This window comes from Nicotiana sylvestris, chromosome 2, assembly GCF_000393655.2.
Source record: "Nicotiana sylvestris chromosome 2, ASM39365v2, whole genome shotgun sequence".
NCBI lineage: Eukaryota > Viridiplantae > Streptophyta > Magnoliopsida > Solanales > Solanaceae > Nicotiana > Nicotiana sylvestris.
In genome coordinates, this window is record NC_091058.1 from 32,623,617 (window position 1) to 32,642,007 (window position 18,391).

General features: G+C 40.4%; 1 protein-coding gene across 1 annotated transcript; it reads left to right on the forward strand.

Annotated features, from left to right (window-relative positions):
- Positions 1–14,291: 14,291 nt before the first annotated feature.
- On the forward strand, positions 14,292–17,795 carry LOC104216835 (transcription initiation factor TFIID subunit 13). Its single transcript, XM_009766965.2, has 6 exons — positions 14,292–14,429; positions 14,979–15,112; positions 15,195–15,232; positions 16,046–16,105; positions 16,263–16,337; positions 17,040–17,795. The coding sequence occupies exons 2-6, from the start codon at positions 15,010–15,012 to the stop codon at positions 17,148–17,150; spliced, it is 387 nt and encodes a 128-aa protein (XP_009765267.1). The 5' UTR covers positions 14,292–14,429; positions 14,979–15,009; the 3' UTR covers positions 17,151–17,795.
- The last annotated feature ends 596 nt before the right edge of the window (positions 17,796–18,391 follow it).

Consider the following 18,391-nt stretch of genomic DNA (forward strand, 5'->3'; position numbering starts at 1 on the left):
GAACTTAGTCGAGTCGATTACACACATTGTAAACAAACAAAATCAACAGAAACAATTCATTTGGAATCAAGTAGACGGGTAGGGGACAGTATAACAAAATTGACTAGAAAAATTATAAAAAATCAAACAAACTAATGAAACGAACATAGAATACACGCAGAATGCACATAAAAGAAACAGAAATTACCTCTGAACCTTTGAATTCAACCGAACTCAACTCAACTTGGATTCGGATTTTGTTTGAAATCAAACAGACCTTAGTCGAAGTATTTTCCACTGAAAATACTTCGACTAAGGTCGATTAAACCTCAATCTTTATTCAATCTAGACAGAATCCAAAAGTCTGGTATTTTTAGGGTTCTTGAAAGTTCGATTTGGGACTTAACCATTTCTGGTCAGATTCGAGGAGAACCAAATACGACACAAGGGTGAGGGAAAGCCTAGGGTTTATTTGGTGACACTTTGGAACAGGTCTGGGTAAGTTCAGGTTTTACTCGAATCTTCAAATGAAGATTCGAGCAGTTCCAGTAGGATTCGAGCCATGCAACTAACAGATCCGTGATGAGGGTATCTAGGGGAGGTTGTGGTGTTATTTTGGAGGCCATCGGAGAAGATAAGGTTTTCAGGCCAACCTTCGATTTAAGATTCGAAGAGTTGGGGCATGATTCGAAGGAAACCAATGTTAGATCTGTGTAGAGGATGTTCAGGGGTTTCTAAGGTGTTATTTTGGTGACCGGCGGCGTTGATGCCGCCGGGTTTCAGGCGTTGGGGTCTTAGGGCGGCTAGGGTTAGGGGGGTCTGAGGAAGGTGATGATGAACAGTAGAGGGGGGGTTTAGTTAAGGGGGCCGGGGTAGGGGTCTGGAACTTACATAGGGGAGGGGTGGATTGATCTTGTCCATCCGATCAAGAAAGATTCACGGTCAGGATCATCTCACTTAACCAAACGACGTCGTTTGGTTTAACGTTGGGGTCGGACTAAATCGGGTCAATGGGTCGGGTTACGGGTTACGGGTAAGGGGATGAGATCTTAACCGTTGGTTGGATTTGATCCAACGGTTCCTGAGAAGCCACGACCAAACGCTGTCGTTTTGGTTCGTCTGGTTTGAACCGGACCTGGGCTGCCTAGATTGGGCTGTGGGGGGAATTAATTCATTTGGGCCTGGATTTTAATCCAGGTCCGATTTTGTATATATAAACATTTTTCATTTTTTCTAATTTAAATTTTTAATTTTAATTATAAAATCATTTTAACTTCACAAAAATATATTAATTACTCTATAACAATTATTTAACACATAGACAAAACATCAATCACACAGTGGAATATTTAAAATAGAACTATTGCATATTTTTTGTGATTTTGTTTAAATTATCTTTTAAATACATAATTAAATCCTATATGCATGCAACATGTATTTTATTTTAATTTTTGTTTAATTATAACAAAGCAAACATTTACGGATAAAACACAAACAATTAATAAACGCAAAACAATTTTCTAAAATTGCACATTAAAAGAAATTAATTTTATTTTTGATTTATTTTGGAGTAGTTTTCGTAAGGCAAAAATCACGTGCTCACAATTTGTACCTGGACGTATCTGAGGTAACGGTAAGTGGTGTGCTGGTTCCAGAAGAATAAGGTACATAATTCCCTGTTTATTATGTAAGTCGGGCCCTGGGAGACGCCGAAACCAAGTATCCGCACCTGGAAAAATTAGCCCTTGCATTAATAAGTGTATCTCGAAAATTAAAAATTTATTTTCAATGCCATATTTTAACAACATATCCTCTTCGAAGCATATTGCATAAGCCTCAATTATCAGGCCGATTGGACAAATGGGCCATCGAACTCGGGGGTATGATATCGAGTATCAACCCCGAACGACTATCAAGTCCCAAATTTTGGCGGATTTTGTGGCCGACTTTACGCCCACCCTCGTGCCCAAGGTAGAGAAAGAACTTTTGCTGAAGACGGGCACATCTTTCGGGGTATGGGCCCTATTCAATGATGGTGCCTCAAACATGAAAGGGTCCGAGCTTGGAATAGTCCTAAAGCCGTTATGGGCGGCATGATTAGGCAATCTATAAAAACCGTAAGATTGACTAACAACGAAGCCGAGTATGAGGCCATGATTGCAGGTCTGGAATTGGACAAAGGCCTAGGAGCGGAAGTGATCGAAGCAAAATGCGATTCCCTTATGGTGGTAAATCAGGTAAATGGGAGCTTCGAGGTTCAGGAGGATAGGATTCAAATATACTTAGACAAAATTCAAGTTATATTGCGCCGCTTCAAATAATGGACTCTAGTCCACATACCTGGGGAGTAGAATAGCGAGGTTGATGCCCTCGCAAACCTGGGATCATCAGTCGAGGAAGACGACATACTCCTCGGGGTTGTTGTTCAGCTATCCAAATCAGTGATCTAAGAAGGCCATGTTGAGATCAACTCCACTAGCCTTACATGGGATTGGATAAATAAATATATCGACTATCTGGAAAATGGGAAGCTACTCGCAGACCCAAAAGAGTCGAGGGCCTTACAAACTAAAGCAGCCCGGTTCTCGCCCTACAAAAATAGAACTCTATACAGAATAACCCTTGATGGGCCCCTGGTAGTATTTCTGGGACCGGGGGACACAGATTACGTGCTCCGAGAAAACCATGAGGGCACCTGTGGAAATCACTCCGGTGCTGACTCTTTAGTCCGAAAGGTGATCCGAGCAGACTATTATTGGGACAACATGGAGAAGGAGGCCAAAGAATTCGTCCAAAAATGCGACAAATGCTAAAGATTTGCACCAATGATTCATCAACCCAGTGAACAACTGCATTCAGTCTTGTCACCATGGTCGTTCATGAAGTGGGGTATGGACATCGTCGAACCCCTGCGATGGCACCAGGTAAAGCTAGATTTATTTTATTTATGACTGACTACTTCTCAAAATGGGTGGAAACTCATGCCTTCGAGTAGATAAGGGAAAAAGATGTCATTAACTTCATCTGGGATCATATCATTTGTCGATTCGGGATTCCCTCTGAGATAACATGTGATAACGGGAAGCAGTTCATCGGGAGCAAAGTAACAAAGTTCCTCGAGGATCATAAAATCAAAAGGGTCCTGTCAACACCATACCACCCATGTGCAAACGGCCAAGCCGAGTCCACAAATAAGACTAGCATTCAAAACTTAAAAAAGAAGTTGGAAAATGCAAAAGGAAAATGGAGAGAAATGTTGCCCGAGGTACTATGGGCATATTGAACAACTCCAAAATCGAGCATGGGAGAAACACCTTTCTCTCTGGTATATGGCTCCGAGGTATTAATACCGGTTGAGGTCGGGGAACCAGGTGCCAGATTTTGACATGCCACCGAGAGCTCGAACAACGAGGCTATGACTGCAGCCCTCGAACTATAGGATGAAAAGCGAGAAGCTTCATTAGTCCGAATGGCCGCCCAAAAACAAAGGATCGAAAGGTACTATAACAGGAGAACAAACCTCCGACATTTCGGGGTCGGGGAGTTAGTCCTAAGAAAAGTCACCCTAAACACTCGAAACCCTAATGAAGGGAAGCTAGGGTCAGGTTGGGAAGGACCGTACCGCATACTTGGAGTTATTGGTAAAGGGTCGTATAGGCTCGGTACCATGGAAGGCGAACCGCTTCCAAGTAATTGGAACATATCAATGCTCAAACACTACTATTGCTGAGGTGTCCGATGGAAGATACCGAAACATCCTACGACTCCGACATCAATCCCTTCAACATCAAAGGAACCAAAGAAATAAGCAAATATCGAAATAGCAATAACAAGCTACGTCATCAGCTGCACTGACTGAACGAACAAAGGACTGTACCGCGTCCCCTCAAGAGAGCAGTTGAAGCATATCGAGGCCTGAAGCACCATAAATGCTAAGGTATAACCGTCTCCCTTTTTATTTACACCATGCACCAACTTGTGTGCAGACGTCCAGTTAGGAGAATGGAAGTACCTTCCAACTTGAAGACCTTAGGTTTTAAAGCATGCGTTGCACTCTTTTCCTTCGATCGGATTTTATCACAAGAAGGTTTTACCGGCAAGGTTTTTAACGAGGCAATATCTATATGCTACCTAAGAAGAACTTAACAAGTATTCAAGGCTCCTCTGCCATCAACCTCGAATACTGGGGGGCATCCCCCCGGAAGATCATCTTCCCGGAGAAATCAAGACAAGCCAAAGAGGGTCTCAATAGAAAAATGATGTATCGGGCCAAATGGTTGAAAGAACCGTGTCCGCATAGAACAATCTAACCCTCAACATCGAAAACTATGTAATACTTGTGCCAAGTAATCTAAGGAGTATCTTTCACTATCAAAACTCCTCCCGCTTCAAAGAAGTTTGTCGCTTTTACAAGCAACGGCCCCAAGGCCATAAAATTCCTGAACTATCGAGGACCGACATCAAAATTTCGAAGTTGTAAGACCTCCAGGCCGGAAAACCTCGAGCTTATAAGCCCTCAATGAGGCAACATCAAAAATGGTTCCAAAGCCAAGAACTCTCGATGTCTTGGGGACTGTCGCCCCATCGAGCTATCAAAAATTCGAGGCCATAAGACCCCGAGCGAGCAACCTCGAGCCCGTAAGACCTCCATGAGGCATTATCAACAACGTAAGCCCTCCACGAGGTACCTTCAATGCTATAAGACCTTCGGGCGTTCCCAAACCTGTAAGACCTCAAGCAAGGCATGAACTATACTTATACCAAGTAGCCTACTTGTAAGACCTCAAGCAAGGCATGAACTATACTTGTACCAAGTAATTTATCTATAAGACCTCAAGCAAGGCATGTTCAAATTTATAAGACTTTACAAAGGGCATAATCCCGACCTTAAAGTTAAGGCTATATATTCGAACTTGTAATACAAAGGCATACCCTCGATATAGACGCCGAGCTACTTCACTTGGGGACTAAAAGGCTACGGCCAAATACAATGACTACGGTCATAAGGTTGTACCAGCTAATCTAACGCAACTCGGGGATGCCCGACTGTCGCCATAAAATCATAGGCCTTCAATTACTTCGAAATACTTCAAAAAGAACCGGTTAACCAGGCTACCCTCAGCAAAAAAGCTTCGGTCATATCAGCTCCGAACAACAAAAAGACTTTGAAACAATTCAACCATCGAGCGAAACCTCCCGAGGTGCTCATTTATCGTCACATAACGGCTCACAATCGAGGTTCTTACCAAACCGTTGAAGAGCCGGACAAACACAAAACTTCAACAAGGGAAAAGTAAAGCCTAAATTTAAAGGTCGTACCGATCCTATGCATAAGAACCACTGTCGCCAGCCTAAATTAAAAGGTCGTACCAACCCAATGCATAAGAGCCACTATCGCCAGCCTAAATTAAAAGGTCGTACCGACCCAATACGTAAGAGCCACTGTCGCTAGCCTAAATTAAAAGGTCGTACCGACCAAATGCGTAAGAGACACTGTTGCCAGCCTAAATTAAAAGGTTGTACCGACCCAATGTGTAAGAGCCACTATCGCCAACTTAAATTAAAGGTCGCTCCGACCCTATGCATAAGAGCCATTGTCTCCAGCTTAAAAGAGCCTTAGGGTCGACTAGAAGTCACACCAACCCAACGGTCGTCCCAAATAATCTCAGGGCTGATTTCTAGACCTAAAGGTCGATAAACTCGAGTCAAGAACCTGAATCGGGGACTAAGTCCCAAATGGTCAACTTCCGACTATCACAAATCGCCCAGCAGTGGCAAGAACCCAAGGGTTTAATCTAAGGTCCAAATTTTCGGACCAATTATCGAAGCAAAGGAAAAACGAGAGATGACGAGAAATGAAAGGCTATTTATATATATTGCGCACAAGGGTACATTTACAAGGCCTATAAAGCCCTTACAAGGGAGAAAACAAACAAAACCCTAATCTACCACCGAGTCTATGCCTTCGATGGCTCCCTCGGAGGTTATGCCCCCAATGGCTCCGGCCGCGGTCCCAGGGTCTTCAACGGCCCTTTCCCCTTTGGGGATTTCGCCTTCATCATCATCATCTCCTGAGCCACTGATCGACTCACTTCTAGAAGCAAGCAGGGCCGCAGCCTTCTCCTCTAGGGTCATCACCCTCTCGAGCTCGGCAGACAGATTAATGCTCCCTGTATGTATATCCTCAAGAGTCTGCCTCCAAGATTCTAATCGAGCATATTCCATGGCTCGAGTCAATTGTAGCTTGGCTCCTTCGGGCACTCTCCTGGTCTGAGCATTTGCAGCAACAACACCTTCTTTGTGTGAGGATAAGAGTGCCCTAGCTTCAACTTCGATCCTGGATAGAGCAGCAACTAACTCAGTGTGAAGATCTTTATACTTATTGCCCTCCACCCTCGCATCATGAAGTTGATGCCCGACTAAGACTACCTTCCTCTGGAGGGTATCTCTCTTGGAAGCTATCTCACTCACGTGCCGTTTGAGTTCGAGAATTTCGGAGTCTCTAGCTCGGACTCCTCCCTCATAAGGGTATCCCCCTTCTCAAGTTAAGTAGATCAGCCCAAATGTGTTAAAATGCTGAAATCAGGTAAATATTTAGACAAAAGCAAACGAAAACTACATAACCAACTCAGCAAGATGAGTCTTCTCACGGGACTCTGCCTCTAAACAATCCCGAAGGCCACAGAGTTCCTCCTTCTTCCTAGCGAAAAGAGCTCTAAACTCATCGGCTTTCAAGCTGAGCTTCCTGCGCTGACCCTCGTAGCGAGTCAGCTCAGCCTGAAACGAGGCACAGGTCTGATTATAAAGCACATTGGATTGGATCCGTGAAATAAACAAAGTTAGAAAGACGAAGAGCGGGACGCCGAGCAAAATTTGCAAAAGGTTACATGCTTACAGAGCCTATCCATCTCACCAAAAATAAGTGAGGCATCAAGATCAGGATTTTACTCAGGCACAGCCAAAGGCCCTTCAAGCGCATCTTTATCTCCGATGGGCAACCCCACATCGGAAGGTTCTTTATTTTGAGCATCTTACATCTCCCCACGAGGTAAAGTCGGTATCAGAGGGGAATTGTTCACTTCAATAGCCCCGACTGGATTAATCGGAGCCATATCTTGTTTCTGGAGAGCTTCAGATCTAGGCTCCCCCGAAATGCCTACCAAATGCACCTCAGCCCAAGGAATATTTTGGTCATTAACCGGCTCGAGGATATTATCCGATACACCCTCAAAGGCCTCTTCAGCCTGAGGTAGGATGACGACAATATCAAGTTCCGACTTGAAAGCCACCGTCTCAGCAGTATAAGGGGCGATCAGGTTTTCCTCCCCCTCGGATGCTACCGAGGAACCATTTTTCTCTTCACCTTCAGCTCGGGGACTCCCCGCTACTCCTGGAGTTAAGGCTGCTGAATCAGCCTTAGGTTCTTCCATTTTTGCCTTCTTGGGTTTCGTGGTCTCAGTTGGTGATTCCCTTCGTCTTTTATCCTCTCTGCCAGGTTTGGGGGCATCCGCTTCCCCAGGCGGTGCTTCTCTCATCAAGGAGGCCTCTCCTAGACCTACGCAGATACAAAATATAAACTTAGGAAATAAGGGCGCAATCAGTAATAGTTCTTCTGAGAAATTCAACTACAGCAGAAGTAAGGGATCACCATGGTCTTTCGCCTCCCATCGAGTCCTAGACAGGTTGCGCCATATACGCTCGACATATGGGCAAGTCGAATCCAGCTGGCGAATCCAGCCCGCGAGATCCCTAACCGTGCCAGGATACACCACGTCAGCTGCATTAGTGGAGAAGTCAGTTCATGGGGAAATTGATCCTAAAAGGAAAGAAAATACCTAATCAGCGTATCCACTTACGTTTCGTGTTCCACCTTTCAAGGAATGGCATCTTCTTCGCTGGGATCAGGTCCGAGGTCCTGACTCGGACGAAACAGCTTGTCCACCCTCCGTCCCTAACTCCGTCAGTACAAGCAAAAAAAGTTTTTGAGGCCCGATGCCGGAGTTTAATTAGTCCCCCTCGGAGAAGTAGGGGACTGTACATTCTGATCAGGTGGTCGAGAGTGAAACGCATCCCCTTAATCATGTTCGCATAATGTCTGGTCATATAAACAATATGCCAGAACGACAGATGGATTTGGCCTAGAGTCACTTGATATCGTTCACAAAAGTCGAGGATCACGGGGTCTATTAAAGCCGATGATGGTTCCACTGGGCCAAGAGAAATGGATATGTATACACACTAAGGAAGTCGGTCTTGTACGTTGTTATGTCCTCTCCCCGAGAAGGAATCTCCACCAACACCGTGTCCCTCCAACGGTAGTCAGTCTTCACCTTCTCAGCGTCTGCTACTAAACTAATATATCGGGACACGAGGTCACACCGCCCCGATTTTGAAGAAGGCTTCTCGGCCTTAAAATAGGAGATCATGTCGCAGGATCCTTGGATAAATTCCTCAAGATTAGGAGGTGATATGCACTCATCCTTAGACGAGCGTGAAGAAGGGGGAGGCACATCCTCCTGAGAGACAAAGGTGGAAGCCTTCGCCATTCCTATTGAAAGGTTTCAGAGGGGGGAGGATATCGTAATTAGAGAAATAGCACAAGAGAGAAGTAAGAAGAACTATTTCTATAATGAAAAATAGGGGGCAAAGGAAGAAGTATTTATAGAGGCCAAATATGTACGTTGGAACAGGCCAAACGGTTGACAATCGCTATAGTTAATTCAAAGGCTCTTCGAAAGCTATATAGATGCGACTTTTAGACATCCTTGTTCGGTACATCAATCGCTTGAAACAATGCAACTGACGTCATGATGGATGTATCGAAGAGGCAAAAGTTCAAGGCCATTTCTTATCATTTTTACTCTAAGAAACGTGGGGACTATCTGTACACGGATAAAATTGGATGCTCCGATTTTGTGATCGATATGACATTCCGTAGCCCAGAAGGCTTGAGGCACCGATTATGTTCGGCACATCAATCGCTTGAAATAATGCAACTGACGTCATGATGGATGTATCGAAGAGGAAAAAGTTCAAGGCCGTTTATTATCATTTTTACTCTAAGAAACGTGGGGACTATCTGTACAAGGCTAAAATCGGATGCTCCGATTTTGTGATCGATATGACATTCCGTAGCCCAGAAGGCTCAATGCACCGATCGAGGTTCGACCTCGAGGGTTTCCCATGTCAGACCTCGGGGTAGCAGAGACTGACGGTTATCATGGACAAGTGGGAAATTCCCGAGGCATGTGATCAAAGATGACAACACCTATAAGAATAGTACAAGTCTGTACCAAACTTTTAAGTAGTTGTACCAGCTAATTTTCCTTGTAATAATTATACATGTACCATGCTGGGACTTCCCCTCCTATATAAAGGGGACCCTTGTTATTTTTTGCACACAAGATATTCAATACAAGAACATTCTCTATTGTCTTTCCTCATATTTATTACTTACATTTATTGTATTTCATTGATTGTTCTTCATTTACTTCTCATCATTGATCATAAAGAGCCATCATTAAAACTCTTGGAATTGTTAGTCCTTCATCGGCTATCCACAACACAACGCTTAGCTCGACCCCGAGGCCTCGTATAGTCTAGCTCGAGACCCCGATTCTCGTCCACTCAGTTTGCATATCGTTCTATTTTCAAGTTTTTATCTCATTTTATAGTCTCACAGTTAGCATCTAATGCCTAACAACTAGCATAAAAATAAATCACATATTTTTAGAACCACAAAATTAAATTTAATTGTTATTACCATTTTCACGATAAACAATAGGTTGCGGGATGGGTAGGATACATTTAGATATAAGAGTGACTATACCTCCCTAAGCACTTTAATACATATACGTTACATTCAAACCCCATACTTATGTCAAACCAAACTCCACCTTCACATTAATGTAAATTACCCCATACTTCTTTAAGCACAATTACATCAAGAGTCACCACTTATCAAGGAATATTTTTGTCACAGCAATACAACTATTTTTTCCTTTTTTTTCAATTCAAGTGACTCTTACTTTTTTTTTAAAACAATGCATCTTTCTCCTTATTTCATTAGTTCCACTCAAAATCCAAACCAACCAACTCACACTTTAACTTTTACAAAGTTTATAACTACTCAAGTGCTCATGAGAGGTTAAAAGGTTCAAATAGATGGTTAATTCAAATAAATGGGTAAGGCTTGTAATGTGGTTGCCAATGAAACATGATTACAAGCTCAAAGGGGTTAACTATGATACATAACAATTAGGTGGGTAAAATATACATATATGACTTAATAAAGAAATGCCTATATCACTTCCAAGACTGAACAAAACTACTATTTCGCTTTGCAAACATCCGAGACTAGTTCTAGGCATCAAATGCAATGCACAGAATAACACTCAAACCTCACACACACACATGGCGCATAACTCACTCAAGAATGGATTTATCAAGACACTTTAGTCAAAGCATTTAAGCAAAGTTAAGATCATACGATTTAAGGTACTTATACAAGAGTTAAAAAATTGAGCCTAAGCGTCACAACCAAAGTACTCAATATTCTCAAGGCATAACAAAGTCAAGAGATGTTGCTTCAATTCAAAATACAACACAATGACTCCTATTTCTAAAAAAAATAAAAAAGAAATTAACTACACCCGGTTCAAACAAAACTCTTGGAAAAGAACCGTTGCACAAAGAAAAACCAAGGGGTAATTGCTACACTACCTAACAAAAGAAAATCTTTTTGTCTTTTTCTTTAGACTTAAATCCCTCAAGAAAATTGTCTAATAGATCCATCGTCGGAAAAATTTCAATTTTTTTTAAAAAAAAAATATATTATTTAATTAAATTAACACATCTAAAGTAGCATAGAAAGTCACCCAAACAATCTCCTCACCCCCACACTTAAAGTTTGTGCATTGTCCCCAATGCACATCATAACTATAAGAGGGTAAAAGAAACTCCCTGGTAGGCCAAAGGCCGAAGCACTAGCAACTCATGTGGTACTCAGACTTATCACAGGTGCGGGTACCTCACACTTAGTTCTAACCATTTGGTTTGCTATTGCATCCTTCCAATAGCTTTGCTTTCCATGCTCCCGGAAAATTAAAAATCGACACTACAAACATAATATAATTAAAGAAATAAAAAAATAAAAGAAAGAAATAAAGCTGGGTTGCCTCCCAAAAAGCCCTTAATTTAACGTCGCGGCACGATGCGAATCACTTTTTGCCTTCACCTCGAGCTTATGAATTGAGTCCCAATTTGGCATCAAGTTTTCAGCTATGCTCCAGGGGTGGAGGAACAAATCTAATTGGCCCAAGCAACCATTATACTATTCTACACTTCTTGGCTTTTAGATGAGGTATGTAGTCATGTCTTTCTAGCAAGAAAAATTCCAGAATTTAGACACCTTGTTCCTCATTCCTTGACTCCTCAATCGGCTTGGAAGACTCTATTTTCATATCGGCATCCAAGCACAATGGGGAAAAATGTTTGGAGTGAGGCCCAATGCGCACAAACACATGAACTTCAGGACTTTCAACTTCCTCAACATCAATGATATTAGAGTTAACAAAATTTATATCCTCAATGTCCTTGGCCGACTCTAGTCTCACTTCTTCAACATAGACATCCTCAAATTGTAGGTGGCTAGGTTGTTGATGTTCTACTCTGACCTCCTCAATTAGCACCTCAAATTCACGCTCTTCTTGGCTCTTATCCCCAAAATTGGCTTGTTGAGCATTAAAAGCTTCAACCACTTGACTCACTTGAGCCTCCAAGTTGCGAATAGTTGCCTCTTGCCTTTCTATCTGCAATTATTTTTCATTATTTTGTTCCAGAAGGCACTTTAACATATCATTGATCTCCTTCAGGTCTGCATCTCCAGGTTCTTTGTTCCTACTAATTTCACAAGAAAATGTAGAACTATCATTGTAAGGGGTTGGGGGAAGATAAGAAATATAAGCACAACCATGAAGTTATCATTTTTACCACCACACATATTCCAAAAATAAGATTGAGTTCGTGCACATAACTCGCTCTCGGTAATATTTTGATAATTTTGATACGGGTGGTTTTCTTCACTATATGTATGACGATTAATAGTAGAATTATCTACACCTAAATTTCCATAATTCCAAGATGTCATGTTTCTCAAATCAACAGTTATAATAACAAAAAATAATATAAAAAAATAAAATAAAAGTTCAAACTTGAAACCTAGCAATATATATAGCTACAAACTACACCATTAGTTCCCCGACAACGGCGCCAAAATTTGATCACGCCCAACTCTAGTCCTAAAAAGGATAAGCGGTCACTGCAAATATAATCCGGTCTAAAAGTTCGGAGTCGAATCCCACAGAGAACTAAGGTTTCACTGTAACTGCTTAATATCTCTAAGAGACACAAGGCCAAACAATTTCCTAATTATAAAGATTATAATATTTATTTTTATCTAATTAACCAACAAATACTAGAAAGCAGTAAAACTATCAATTAACAAGGATAAGGATTGAAGACAAGACTAAGGAGGTCTAGAGTTATGATTTCCCCAATTGTTGGAATCCTTCCCGCTGTGCCTTTTATAAATTTGCCTAGGTATTCTCTACCGATCGTGAGTATTTTAACTGTCGTAATTCTCTCTCGAGCAACTACCACAATTTACTAGATGTATTTTCTCAAACTACACTAGCTGGCACTTAATTCACCGCTCACTACGATCGCACCAAGTTTCGTTATCTCTAGTCTCACCTTTAAACCCTCCGTATCGATATCTCACATACGTTAGGAGTGATGTTGTTCAACAACTACCTAAATATATACTCTCTCTCGAGAAGTACACACTAAATAGGTACAGTCAATTGATGACCATTCAATCAACAACAACAAACACGTAGTTGAACAAGTAGAGAAATCTAATGACTCAATTATATAAAAACATAACAAGAATTCATCCTCCAAAAGGTTCCATCAAAATCCTAGATAACAAATTAGCTATTCATAATAGTATGCAAAAATACAATACTAGAATTCATAACCAATAATAGAAACAGGAAGAAGGAAGTGAGAAACTTGTAGAAGAATTCTCCGCCTTGCTTCTAGTGTGTTCTTGCCTCCTTAGGTCCAATCCCCAGTCTCCTTAGCCTCCTTAGGTCTAAATTATGTCAAAAGTATACCAAAGGTACTCAATATACCGTTTTCCATGTATATATACCAAGTAGGGTCGGGCCCAAACAATTATACCTTCTCCTATGCAAAACAGGACACTTTTCCAGGTGAGGACGACCGTAGCCGCGGATTCAACCGTGGATTTGGCCACAGATTTTGTCCAGTTTCTACCTCACATTCGCGGCCAGTGTGCGACATGAAAGTTGTAGCCTTTTGAATTAGCTTTCCAACCATATATTGTGGAGATCAAATGGAATTCTGAGCAAAAGGTTATGTGCATTTTACTAGATAGTGTGCAATATGCCTACTCGATTCTTCGTTCGTTCTTAACTATCATCCGTTGATCTCCGAACACGATCCGGCTTGAGTCCTTGGGCTTTCAGTCAGACTTCAAAGCTCCAAATTACTTAAATTCATTCCATAACATCTACATAGTTCGGAATCATTCTTACAAGGCATAAAACACACAATTAGTACAAAACACTAGCGATTAAAGTCAAACTCAACTGAAGTGCAGTGAATTGGAATGTAATAATGGACTAAAATACGTAATTATAGCCTATCATCAATACGTAATTTCCAATTCGAGTGTGCATTTTATGCGACTCGGCCTTACAACTTCAAATCAATTAATAATAATAAACATGTTGAGTCGTGGGTGCGTTTCACGTGACACGATCACAATCCGTACAAAATAACGAGTGCGCGATATCGTGACTCGTTGAAATAAATTTCATAAATATTAAAAGCAGTTAAATATTTAAAAGCGGTTAGAAAGTAAAAATGCATAAAAGATTTTCAAACATGTAATAAATGAGATAATTAGGCCAATTATTAATAGTTAAGTGACCGTGCTAAAACCACGGAACTTGGGAGTACCTCACACCTTCTCCCGAACCAGTGACTTGAGACACCACGGTCTTCTGTGTTTCGCGAACTGTAAAACATAGTCAATTTCCTCGATATGGGAAAGGCTGAACGTGACATAAACTCAGAAACATAAAGCTTGTGATTTGACAAAAAAATTGCAGTTAGTGAATGCGCTTATAAGTCGGGTTTTCGAATTGCGACTTATACAGCTCCATTACATAATTCCGATTAGGCCGCCCCAGTTAATTTGAAACCCCTTAAAGTCGGTACCCGTTTTAAAGGACTGCCGAACTAAACTACATAAAATCCATCGATTGATGCCCTAATCATTGTTGGAGATTTCAATTTGAAATTCGCTCTTCTATCGCACTTTCTTCTTCAGTGGAATCAACTAATCAACACAATTGCAGGTTTTTCTTCAAATTTCGTCTCCCTTAACAGTTTCATAGGGCAAAAAGTTAGATTTACACAGTTGATTGGCCATAAAATAGCTTGTAACTATAACGTCTAAATTTGTGGAAACAAGCGGTACCAGTGCCTTTTTTCTTATGTTATACGAAATGTGCGTTTGTTTTTCCCTTATATTCCCGGCGTCGATCGTTTTTAGGAATTTCTTTGTTGTTTTTTCCTGGATTTGATAATCATGTTATAGAAGGAGAATGTTTTCGGCAAGTTTATCGTGCGAGTATTGTTTCTATTGTGTCTGCTTCAATTAGATAAGTTTGGCTATACGATGAGCTCCCTTTTGTCCAGAATAAGAAAAACTAATGGATTTTTGCATAATTTATGACCAGTTAAGTTGATGTTAACGTTTACAAGTTTTATAGGAGGATATTCTTTATGCATTCGGTTTTATAACTCTTTTTATTTCCCAATGGTGTCTGCTTGGTGTATCTAACTGATAATCTGATATGTTTGATGGTACTTGCGGTATGAGGATTTATTGAATGCTTTTGCAGGTTGAAAAGTGGAAGTTGGAATAAATAGATAATGAACAACTCTTCTATAGGGCCATCGTCAAAAGCTAGAGTAGGAGCATCACAACCATCAGAAAGTTCATTAAAAAGAAAACGCGGCATGTTTCAGAAAGACCGTAAGTGACTGTTCACATAAGCATGGATAAATCAATGAATCCAAGTTCTATTTATTAATGTTTCTTCTGTTTCATTGCACAGTGCAACACATGATGTATGGGTTTGGAGATGATAGTAATGTAAGATGCCTTTTCTCTTTTATGTTTCATCTTTTATTGTTTTCCCCTTGTGTATGTTTGGTGATGTTTATATTCACTATTTCTTTTGTTTGTCGGGAATTTAGTAGAATATGCCATGGTGCTATTGCCAAGTTCTTTGTTTGTGCACGCGTTAATAGTAGAAAAAATTACAGATTTTGTTGGTTCATATTGAGTATGGCGTTTGTTTAATAATGTTCTAACAACAACATGTGCTGGCTACAGGAAGCAGTTTGATCTTTCTTTTGGTAACATATCTAAGCTTTTGTCTAAACTCTAGCAATAACTTTCAGAGGTACTTTTTTTTTTTTGATGACCGAGAAATCCGTCTGGGGCCGATCCTTTGGACCAACCGCAGCCTTCGAAACTCGGTGGATAATGGGCCCGCCCCTCTACCCTTCTCCACTTAAATACCGGGCTTTGCTTTGCATGGTGTGGGGGCTTGAACTTGTGACCTAAGACACAAATCCACCACCCTTTGCCACTTGAGCTAGGCCCTGGGGGCTAACTTTCAGAGGTACTTGTGCTGATACTTAAGAAAGAACAGAACTAGGAGTCGAATTTTGTACCATATTCGTCTAGTTTTCTCGCTAAAAAGGATAATCTATCTCGTTGTAGCACACTCCTTTCTGTTTACCAGATTTTCCTGTCCCTGCTCCATAAGTGATTTGCGCACATTCCTTTCTGGTTGATTGCCTTGTATATCGAAATATTGTGTCTCAAAGTTATCTGATCTTCTCTGATTTGGTATTATTTATACTCTGATTTACTGAGCTTCTACTGTTGTACTATCAGCCGCTTCCAGAAACTGTGGCACTTGTGGAGGACATCGTTGTGGATTATGTCACTGATATGGTGAGATGAACTGATTTCTACCCAATTCTGTTCTTACCAAGAATTTCTGACAACATATTCTCCTACTGTATATTACGCCCAGCATTTTTTGACTATTATCTCTTTTTAGAAGAAACATGCATTTGGTCCTATCTTTTAAGCTTCACAACTTGTATAGGTGCACAAAGCTCAAGATATTGCAACCAAAAGGGGGAAGCTTTTGACAGAGGACTTTCTGTTCTTAATCAGAAAGGTAGACTTTTTTATGAATTCAGCTTTTATTTATATGCATCTCTATCTCTTCTTTGTTTTTGTGTTTTAATAGAAGTTGATATTTTCAAGGTTGTGCATCCCAATCTTAATCACTAGTCTTGAGGTCTTATTTGTCGCATCCAAAAGTTAACCACTGGTCAAAGGTGTTAGTACTGCTATCAAGCTGAATAATTGGTTTCATATTTATGATAATCATAGTTTAGCTTATGTATTTACGTGCTAGAATTGATATTCAAAATTGGTCCCGTTGGTCATGTTATGTATGTTTATACCTGATTAAACTGAAACTCTTTTGGTCTAGTCATATGCTTCTGTTGCAACTAAAGAAGTTGAGAATAGTCATCTTCATAGTTACTATATTGATTATCTAAACAACAATTACTCCAATTTTTGGATTGGGGAGAATTGGACCGGGAGTTAATGGAGTTGTCTTGGCATTAGTTCCTTTGTTTAATACCACTTTCCTCATTCCATTGCCCTGCTTTCTGCTTTCTTTTGCTGTAATTCTAATATGAGTGAACACATGTTGGTAGCTGTAAAAGAGAATCTAGAAGGCCATTGTGAAAGATCAGTCATGCCTATTGCTTGCATTGCATTGGCTCTGCGAGCTGGATATGATGTTAGTTCAACTTTATGTGCTCTGAGGTTCTGAATTTTGGATGAATACTGTTTTATTGTGCAGGACTTGCCCAAACTTAACCGGTGTACAGAATTATTGTCCATGAATGAGGAGCTGAAACAAGCTCGGAAGGCTTTTGAGGTTGACGAAGAGAAATTAGCTACACTTGAGTGATGAGGAGAATATAAAGTTATGATCTTACTTCAGAATGCCAAATTGAGTGGCACCTTAGGGACCAGTGTATACAATCTGCTCCTCATTTGCCAAAACAGAAGAGTAAATAACTGCTGTCCACAGTTTTCTCCAGCCTAATCAGATGACTGTGTCACCTTGTATCTGTGCTTAGAGTTACCTAGTCTTTGTTCTAGTTAACCTGTCTTTGAACATGCTTTTTTCTCTCTGTCCCCAGTTCCCAACATACACCTGTGTACAGTTGATATCCTGCTTCTGCTCAGTGTGCAGTTTATTAAGGATTTTTATCAGAAAAAAAACACTGGGCGTCTGAGCTAATTGGAATGTCCTGCCTGCTTCATTAGATCCTCCTCAATGATGAAATCAGTTTCTTAAGTGCTCTTTGGATGCATTGAATCCACCCCCATGTACTTGAAGAATTCGATCCAAGGGCAGCTGATAATGTCATCTATCTACTTTTTCCCCCCGCAGATAGTGTCATCTATCTACTTAACACAAGTTGCCGTTCAATTAGATTGGTTTAAATCTGTTTAATACGCTAAAGAACCTACAAAGATTTGTAAATATTTTAATTCTTAGGGTTGACTGTTGAAGGTGTATCAATATCCAGTCATCTTTTGGTTCCAACTTTGGATAAACTACATTTGACGAAGATGGAATATCTTATAAAGTGAAGAGCAAGTTAAGAATCCATAGTGTTAGACTGTAACAGAACTTTTGTTGACGAAAGGTCAAGAGCTGGATTGCACTTATATTAAAACTTTCTACATTGCTGATAAATGATTTCAATCTAAGGGGTATAAAATTTAGTGTTATGAAGGATTTTTTTTTAATAATCAAAATTTTCCCTTTAATACTAATTGCTTTAAACAAAGTTGGCTCTATAAATAGTGGCAGTATATATATTACATAATGGATTGTAGTTAGATTGTAATTTATATGGCATTCTTTTCGTTTTGACAATCACTAGTTCAACATCTCTTATTATCACCATTAAATTAACAACTCGAATGATATGGAGGGTCAGTAATATCTATGTTTTAAAAATGAAAAACATATAAAGCATTTACATCTTTCCTGCTTACTCAAATGGTAATTTCAAATTGGTAGAAACATATCTTACGTGAGGCATTATTTTAGCGAAAAGAGTAACTCGGTGAGTTTTACCAAACTCATCAACCCACTCAGTTTTAGCGCCAAGAGAACTATAAATATCTGTTCGA